The sequence below is a fragment of the Ursus maritimus genome, unplaced genomic scaffold (genome assembly GCF_017311325.1).
Source record: "Ursus maritimus isolate PB19 unplaced genomic scaffold, ASM1731132v1 scaffold_19, whole genome shotgun sequence".
Taxonomy (NCBI): Eukaryota; Metazoa; Chordata; class Mammalia; order Carnivora; family Ursidae; genus Ursus; species Ursus maritimus.
Window position 1 is genome coordinate 14,007,854 of NW_024424341.1, and position 8,720 is coordinate 14,016,573.

The 8,720-nt window shown below is 56.7% G+C and overlaps 1 protein-coding gene across 3 annotated transcripts in view; it reads left to right on the plus strand.

Moving 5' to 3' along the window:
- Positions 1–104: 104 nt before the first annotated feature.
- The window catches only part of SLC12A3 (solute carrier family 12 member 3), a 35,173-nt gene continuing 26,557 nt past the window's right edge, over positions 105–8,720 (plus strand). For 2 of the 3 annotated variants that reach the window (XM_040633330.1, XM_040633331.1), the window contains exons 1-8: positions 105–377; positions 824–970; positions 2,436–2,511; positions 3,232–3,327; positions 3,569–3,708; positions 4,080–4,190; positions 5,190–5,301; positions 5,475–5,605. In XM_040633330.1, coding sequence (XP_040489264.1) covers positions 105–377; positions 824–970; positions 2,436–2,511; positions 3,232–3,327; positions 3,569–3,708; positions 4,080–4,190; positions 5,190–5,301; positions 5,475–5,605 — 1,086 coding nt within the window. The remainder of the gene's footprint in view (positions 378–823; positions 971–2,435; positions 2,512–3,231; positions 3,328–3,568; positions 3,709–4,079; positions 4,191–5,189; positions 5,302–5,474; positions 5,606–8,720) is intronic. The other variant, XM_008702751.2, reaches the window with a different exon arrangement.

Below are 8,720 nucleotides of genomic sequence, written 5' to 3' on the forward strand. Positions count from 1 at the left end.
CCCCCCCCCCCCCCCCGCCTCCTCCCTGCTGTGGGCCCAGCCTATAAAGCCACCCAGCACGTCCCCGCCGACCCTGGCCCCCTCCCCCGACCCCCAGAGCCGCAATGGCAGAGCTGCCAGCGTCAGAGATGCCGGGGGACCCCGCGCTGTGCAGTGGGCGCTTCACTATCAGCACGCTGCTGGGGGGTGAGGAGCCCCCCCCACCGGCTGCCTATGACAGCAGCCACTTGAGCCACGGCAGCACCTTCTACATGCGTACCTTTGGCTACAACACTATCGACGTGGTGCCGGCCTACGAGCACTATGCCAACAGCGCCCTGCCCGGAGAGCCCCGGAAGGTCCGGCCCACACTGGCCGATCTGCACTCCTTCCTCAAGGTAAGCACCAGCTCCGGGCCTGGCCGCTTTCCTGCCGTGTGGCCTTGACCCAGGTACCTCACTTCCCTGAATCTTGGCTCTGTCACCTGTGCCGTGGGACACACAAGTGTCTTCTTCGCGGGTTGAGAGGCCCGAATGAAATGCAGGCATAGAAGCTATAAAGCTCCAGACACATGGAGTAATGTTTATTGTCCAGTCATCGTCCACCCAATCAAAAATCTTGGCCTCCCAGAGAGGTAATGAGCTCCCCGCCAGTGGACGTGCACAAACAGAGGCTGTACACACCTGAAAGAGATAGGGAGGTGGGAGTGCGGAAGGTCTGTGGTGGAGCGGAAGGGAGGCTCGCCGGGTTTGCTGTGGGGGAGGCTGGACTCTGGAGGGTGGAAGATGGGGAGCTGGATGGTCATGACCCCTGCCTGCCTGACCTGTGGCCTCTGGGCTCCCAGCAGGAAGGCAGCCACCTGCATGCCCTGGCCTTTGACAGCCGGCCCAGCCATGAGATGACCGATGGGCTGGTGGAAGATGAGGCAGGCACCAACAGTGAGAAGAACCCGGGGGAGCCTGTGCGCTTTGGCTGGGTCAAGGGGGTGATGGTGAGTAGGGTGTGGATGGGATCCTGGGAATGGAAGTGGAGAGACAGAGCTCCATCCAGGCGCAGCTCTGACTCTCAGGTCTTAGTGGCCAGGGTAGACCCAAAGCCCAGCCTGGGCCTCAGTTTCCCCATCTGCAGAGTGACTTCCAGTTTTCCCTGGTTTTGTGCTTCTCAACCCCCATTTACTCCCCAGATTGATACCTCATCCTGGGAAAGATCTCTGGATACTCACTTGTCCTGTGGCATTGGACAAGTTATTTAACCTGTCTGTGCCTCAGTTTCTTCACCTGTGAGATGATGAGCGTTATGAGTTAATAGATAAGAACGGCTTGGATCAATGCCTACCTTGGGATTATTAGAAGAAACTGTTTTCACCTACAGCCACCGGGGGGCAGCACTAAACACACAAATCCACCAGCGTGTTTTCGTTATTCTCAGTGATGGGAAGAGGGAGGTTTCTTGCGTGTAGAGCACCAGTGAGTCTTCAAACAGCAAAAAATCAAATGAACTTGGCTTTGGAAGGCATTGGGGGACTTTTCAGAGGGGATTGCTTGAGATTTAGAAGAAGGCTTTAGTCCTGCTCTGAGAGGTGCCTGGGGGGGGGGCAGGTGGAAGGAGGCCTGGGTTCTGACCTGACTCTGCCAACTGCCTGCTGGCTGTGCCTCTGTTTCTCCATCTGAACTGTGAGCTCCCCTCCACCCCAGCGGCTCATTTATGGAGTATGGCTCTTCCTTCCGGGCTGTGGTGGCCAGAGCCTGGCCTGACCGTGTTCAGTACCTCAGAGCATAGAGAGGGCCTTAGAAGTATGGTGACTAACATAATATAATAAAAAAAATTAAAAAAAAAAAAAGAAAGAAAGATTAAAAACAAAAATGAAGAAGTCTCCCCGCCTTGTAAATGCCGCATGCTCCTGCCCTACCCCAAGAACTTGGCTGGGGCCAAAGACCACATCAGCACCTCCACCTCCCTGGAATTCAGTCTCAGCTGTAGCCTCTGGCTTTGCTTTAAATTTGGAAGCTGAAGTCACAGCAATCCGAGCCCTGTTTCTACTTGTATGTGGGGCATTGGCTCACCGGCATTTGCTGAGCTCCTCCTAGATGCCAGGCCCTGGGCTGAGAGCTGGCCGCTGGGGCCATGGCTGGGGCTGGCAGACACAGGATCCTGGGCTTGGAGCCGGGTGAGGGGTGATAATGCTTGCAGCCCATTCTCAGACCGCAGTGGAAGGGCAGAAAAGTGGGTGGGAGGGGCAGGTGAATCTCTGGGTACCCCTCCTCCCCTCCCTGCCCCACAGAACTAGAGGGGCATTGAAGTAGGAACCCAGTTAAGTGAGTAGAGCCAAGAAAGGGCCCAGTTGTCCCCTAGGCCAATGTGCCTGATGCCATGCCATGACTGGGGACAGGGACTTGTGTGTTTGGCTTTGGGGTATTGGCCCACCCAGGTGGCCTCCAACCCCTCTCTCTTCCCAGATCCGTTGTATGCTCAATATCTGGGGTGTGATTCTCTACCTACGGCTCCCCTGGATTACAGCCCAGGCGGGCATTGGTGAGTGTCATCTCTGGGGGGGAACGGGGAGGGTGTGTCTGAGACCTGATGCTCCCAGGCCTCAGTCCTGAATTGGGCTGCAGAAACCACAGGCTCCTGCAGTGACAGAGGTCAGGGAAGTGTGGCAGAGGAGTCTGGACATGGCGTCATCAGGCCTGAGGACTCTCCCTGGCTCTCTTTGCCCTCAGTAGGTCACTTAGCCACTTGGAGTCAATCTCTACTGCACAGCACCCAGGTTAGGAACCTGTGCTCTGGACAGACACCAAGGTTTAGAAGCTAGCTCTGATGCTGTGTGACCATGGACAAGTTTCTTAACCTCTCTGAGCCTCGTTTTCCTCATCAGTAAAATGGGGGTGATAACTGTTCCTACCTCCCAGACCTATTGCGGGGTTTCTATGATGTATGTAAAGCAGCACAGGATTTGGCACCCAAAGGTGTTCATCGAGTGGTGACTATTTTTTATTATTAAAGGAGGGTGCCTTCCCTTCCAGACCTAATGATCCTTTATATAGTGGCTCATCAGCTTCCTGGCTGTTCAGGAGATACCGGGAGGGGGACAGAGACCCATTGTGCAGATGAGAAAACCAAGGCTCAGAGCAGGGAGGTGACTTAGCTGGCATGGTGAACCAGTCAGCTGACTCAGGTTCCCCACGTTCCATCTCACCCGGGAAATGCCCTGGCTGAGTTTTATGGTGATCACATCCCCGCCCTCCTCCACAGTCCTGACCTGGATCATCATCCTGCTGTCGGTCACCGTGACCTCCATCACTGGCCTCTCCATCTCGGCCATCTCCACCAACGGCAAGGTCAAGTCAGGTGGGCCCCACCCCACCCCAAGGGCCCTCCCCTTTCCTGTTGCTCCCCCAGTCTTCACCCTGGGAATGGGCCTCTGAACCACTCCCCACCCACCCCATCCCCACCAAAATGGGGGCACCCCAGGCTGCACCCTCCAGGTGAAGGCGTTGGGTCTCCCATAGGTGGCCTCAGTTATCCCCTGTGCTGTGGGCCCCGGGGGTCCTATGGTGACCCTCCCCCAACCTCAGCTTCTGCTTAATAGGTGGCACCTACTTCCTCATCTCCCGGAGTCTTGGCCCAGAGCTGGGGGGCTCCATCGGCCTCATTTTTGCTTTTGCCAACGCTGTGGGTGTGGCCATGCACACTGTGGGCTTCGCAGAGACCGTGCGGGACCTGCTCCAGGTGAAGCCAGAGGGAGCCCGGGGAGCCTACCTCACTCTCCCCCAGCCCGTCTGGGACAGGCCTTCCTGCCCCCTGCCCTGTTTTACCCGTCAGGGACCACGGCCACAGTCTGACCACTGTGGGTGACTGTGATGATCTCCGCAAATAGAGACCATTCCCAGAAGTCCCCTTCGGGGGTGTGTGTTGCCTTCAGGGCTGAACCGTCCAGGCCGACACAGCAGCCTCTGTGGGGCTCTGTTGGCCGGGAAGGGGGTTGTGTTTCTGTTTTGCTCTGGGGGGGCACCCCTACCTGAAGTGAATCAAGGTGGAGGAGTCTGGAGGGGCGGGGTGTTCAGAGGGCAGCCTGCAGCCTGGCCTGTCCCCCTCCCCAGGAGTACGGCACACCCATCGTGGACCCCGTCAATGACATCCGCATCATCGGCGTGGTCACCGTAACTGTGCTGCTGGCCATCTCCCTGGCTGGCATGGAGTGGGAGTCCAAGGTGAGGAGGGGAGGTTGGGAGCGGTCAGGTGGAGAAGCGGGAGTTGTGAGGCCTGGGCCCCGGGCCTGGTTCTGCCTCTTTTCGGCGTAGTAGCTAGGCTTCGGCTCTGCTGCTGTGACAGACAGACCCTAAAGAACAGGGCCTCGAGCAAGAGTCGTGTGTTTCTCTCTCCTGTAACAGTCCAGCTGTGTGCGGCTCCTGAGCTCAGGCACCCAGACTATTTCCGACCAATGGCCTCTCCGTCCCTGGGCATGGCCTTCATGCGCCTGCCCCACGGCGGCCACCGTCCAGTCGGCAGGGAGGGGAGAGGGTGAAAAGGGGGGAATTGCCCTTCCTTTTCCTTTTCGGGCACTGCCCAGAAGTTGCACCTATCCCTCTGCGTACATCCCATCAGCCCGAACTTGGTCTCGTGGCCCCACCTAAGCCAAAGGCAGGGCAGGGAGACGTGTCCTCACGTGAACCCGTATCCAGCCAAAATTCAGAGGCTTAGCACCGTGGAAGGAGGGCAGAAGAAATATGGGACGTTATGGCAGCAGACTTGGCAGATCTGGCCTCCGCCCCCCACCCCTGCCTCTCCTCTCTCCCCCCTCACTCTGACCTGCGGCTCTGCCGGCCTCCTTCCTTGGTGTTTTTGAATGTCCCCAGCTTGAGCCCCTGATCATTCTGCAGCTCACTCCTCCTCCTCCTTTAGGACCCTTGAAGACACCTATGTAGACCACTCTGCTAACGTAGCCCCCACACAGTCCCCATCACACCCTCCTTCTTACTCTAGAGTCATGTTCCATATTTATCAGGAAGACAGGAGCCTTGCTATATTGCCAGCTCCTAGAACGGGGCCTGCAACATAATGGGTGGAGGAGGAATGAATGAATGAATGAATGAATGAATGAATGAATGAATGAGGGAGGGAGGGAGGGACCCTGGGCAGGTTCTGTCCTGCTGGGGCTCCCTGAGCAGGCAGGGCCAGGCCATCTGACCTCTAGGGTCCTTTACCCCCAGGCCCAGGTGCTCTTCTTCCTCGTCATCATGGTCTCCTTTGCCAACTACTTGGTAGGGACGCTGATCCCCCCATCTGAGGACAAGGCCTCCAAAGGCTTCTTCAGCTACCGGGGTACGTGCAGGTTGGGGCCCCTGCCCGTGGCTCTGGGGACAGGTACAGTCTGCCCACCAGTCTGGCCCATTCTGTGGGCACCAGGAGGATGGGACCCCCCAACTCCCAGGACTGGAAGCTGCCAGAGAAGAGGAGTCTTCTGGGTGGCCCTGATTCAGGCTTTGGTCTTCCAGCGGACATTTTTGTCCAGAACTTGGTGCCCGACTGGCGGGGTGTGGACGGCACCTTCTTCGGGATGTTCTCCATCTTCTTCCCCTCAGCCACAGGCATCTTGGCAGGGGCCAACATCTCCGGGGACCTCAAGGTAAACAGGACACCCGTCCTCCTGCCTCCTGGCCCTGTCCTACCAGGATCTCCCACTGGGCACTGAACTTCGCACTGAGACAGCAGGGCTAGAGCTTCTAAAATCCAGTCCAGTCTAACTCAGCTGAATCGCAGCTAATCCAAACCAACTCCGTTCATCCCACTCAATTCTGAGTTGTTGACTGACACCAGTTCTGCTCTAGGCCCTAAAGTGGGCGGGTCTCCTCCCTAGTTTCCCGGGACTCTCAGCCTAAGGGGGAAGACTGAGCCAGCTTGACCTTCCAAAGCTCAGACTGGTTCATGCACGTCTTTGCTGGACTGGCATCCTCCCAGGGCTCTCCACTGTCTTGGTGCGGGCCATCTCCTCTGCGCAAAGTTCGAGGTTCCGGCCCAAAGTTGCCATTCCCGTGTTCCCTGCCTCAGCCCTGAAGATCTGCTGCTTTCCCTGTGTTGCCTGTCCCTGTTCCTCCTCCGTGTCTTTGTCTCTGCTGTGCTCTCTCCCTGGGGTGTCCAACCCTTGTTTCTTTACCCTGAGAAGTTCTGTTCCTCTCTCAATAACACCTCCATCCTTAAATCTCTCCCAGCCCTCTGTCAGAGTCATGGCTCCCCTAGCCTAATGATGTCAGGCCATTTATGTGCCTCTTCCCCTTCCAGTTCTCTTTATCTGGAGAACTGAGGCCTACCTCTATGTCCCTGTTCCCAGCTAAGAGTCAGACACATACTAGGTGCTCAGTACATGTTTGTTGAGTGAATAATGGTGAAATGTATTGATGAGGTTTAGAGCAGAAGTACAAAGTGCTATAAACTGGGGAAGAAGGAGAGTCAGATGTCGGCAGGGGCTCCAGCAAAACTTCTGGGTGGAGGTGGGCCCAGAGTGGGGCTTTGAAAGCTGAGGGGGCTGGTGGTGTCTTTGCTGGGGCAGGATCAAGGAGATAGATGGGGTGCAAGTGGAGTGAACAGTGAGAACCTGGCTCGGTGCTGGCAACCCCTCCCCCTCAGCCTCCGGTCCCACCTAAAATGTGCTCCTTGATGCATTTTCTTAAATGAATGAAGAATGGTGCCTTGGAGACAGTCTCCACCCGGCCTGGCTCTAACCGGGGTGCCCAGGTGGTGCACAGCATGGCCTGGAAATCAAAGAGTGGTCGTGTTTGCCCGGCTCGTCTCCCTTCTCTGGGAGCGGCCAGCAGAGGCCTGGTCTGCCTGTCTGCCCTGAGGTCCCTGCAGAGGTCAATCTTGTGCTCAGACAGCCCAGTTCCCCGGCCAGCCCTGTTACAGATCATCATAGCCTAACGATTTGTCCAGACGCTTCGTTCTGCCTCTCCGGTTATCAACCAGCACGGTGTGCAGGCGTCAGGCTAGGCAGCTGTCCCAGAGCTGGGGGGTGGGGAGTAGGGGTGCGCCTTCGCTCTGTCCTGAATGCCCTCAAGCCCTCAAGGGGCTCTTCCCTCCTGGATGCAGCTCTCTGTCCATTCTGTGAGACAGTGTGGCCTCAGCAGAAGAGCAGCTCCCACTCGTGGAGACTTTATGCAAGTCCCTTAAACCCTCTCTGGGCTTCAGCTTTGCCACCTCTAAAATGGGACCGATAGTACCCCCTCCCGCTTCGCAGAGCAGGGAATAAGGATTCCATGTGCTAATTTATGAGAAGTGCTTCGAACAGTGCTCGGCACGGAGGAAGTACGAAGGGCTGGTTGTCAAGGTCATGGTCATCTTTCCCATGTGGCTGCAGGGGGCCTCATTCTTTACAAACATGATCCTCGGTGGTGGGCAGCCACGAGGGCTCATCAGTCCCATGTCAGAGAGGAGCAAAGCAAGCTCCGAGAGGGCTGGGGGTTGCCCAGGGCCACACACCCACATGTGGCAGAGAGCTGGAATGCAAGTTTCTAGAACAAAGGGGCCTCAACTTCATCATAAACTTATCACTCAATGAATTTTTCTGAGCACCTGCTTTATGCCCGTGTCTTGTGGGATAGCCATAAACAAAACACGAAGACACAAATTCCTGCCCTCCTGCAGCTGACATTCTGGTGAGAAAGGGAGACAATCAACCACTAAGTCAGTCGGGGGTGACGTTCCCCAACCCCTTAGTGCTTGCAGAGCAGTCTCATGACTGTCACCCTGTGCAATGGCCAAGGAAAGCTCTACTAGCTTAATTTTCTGATGGGGAGGCTGAGGCTCAGAGACAAGGGACTTCTAGTGACTGATGTGGGGTCTGTGCCGTGCCTGGTGCGGTCCCAGCACGCGTCCCTGAGCACGACACCGCCCCCACCCCTAACTGCTCACATTTATGGGTGCTTGCTGTGTGCTACGATGATTCTCATCTCACAGATTGGGGTTGGCGGCATCACTGAGGCTCAGAGAGGTGAAGGGGCTTGTCCCAGCTCACACAGCTGGGAGGAGATGCGGGGACGTGGACCCAGATGTGTCTGACTTATGAGACAGGTGCAGAGATTTCAGGCCAAGATGTAGGGGCCTGATGGAGGCCCGGTGTAGCTGTGTCCCGGGGCCACTAGAACAAATGACCACAAACACTGTGGCTTAAAACAACAGACATTTATTCTTGGCACAGTTCTGGAAGCCAAAGTCCAAAGGTGACACAAAGTTGTCAAAGGCCATGCTCCCTCTAACGGCTCTCAGGGAGAATCCTTCCTCTCCTCTCCCAGCTTCTGGCAGCTCGGACAATCCTTAGCATTCCTGCCTGGGAGCTGCGTCTCTGCAGTCTCTGGCACTGTCTTCCCATGGCTTTCCTCCCTCTGTGTGTCCTCGCCGCTTCTTACAGGAACGCTGGATTTAAGGCCCGCCTCACTGGGCAGGACCTCTTCTTAACCAATTACATTTTGCAAAGACCCTATTTCCAAATAAGGTCATATTCTGAGGTTCTGGGTGAACACGAATTTTGGGGGACACCATCCAACTCACTAGAGGTGGAATGGGAAGTTGAGCCGGTCTGCTGGCCTAGGGACCAGGGACTCTGTGTGCTTGACCTCGTTGAGCCATCCTGGCGCCCGAAGCAGGGCTGGCAGGGCCCCCACAGCAGAGACCTCAGCGGACCTGGAAGCTGAAGAGCCCTGGCACCTCTGCTTCCACTTTGCTCTGCCCTACCCCCCCCCCCCCCCCCC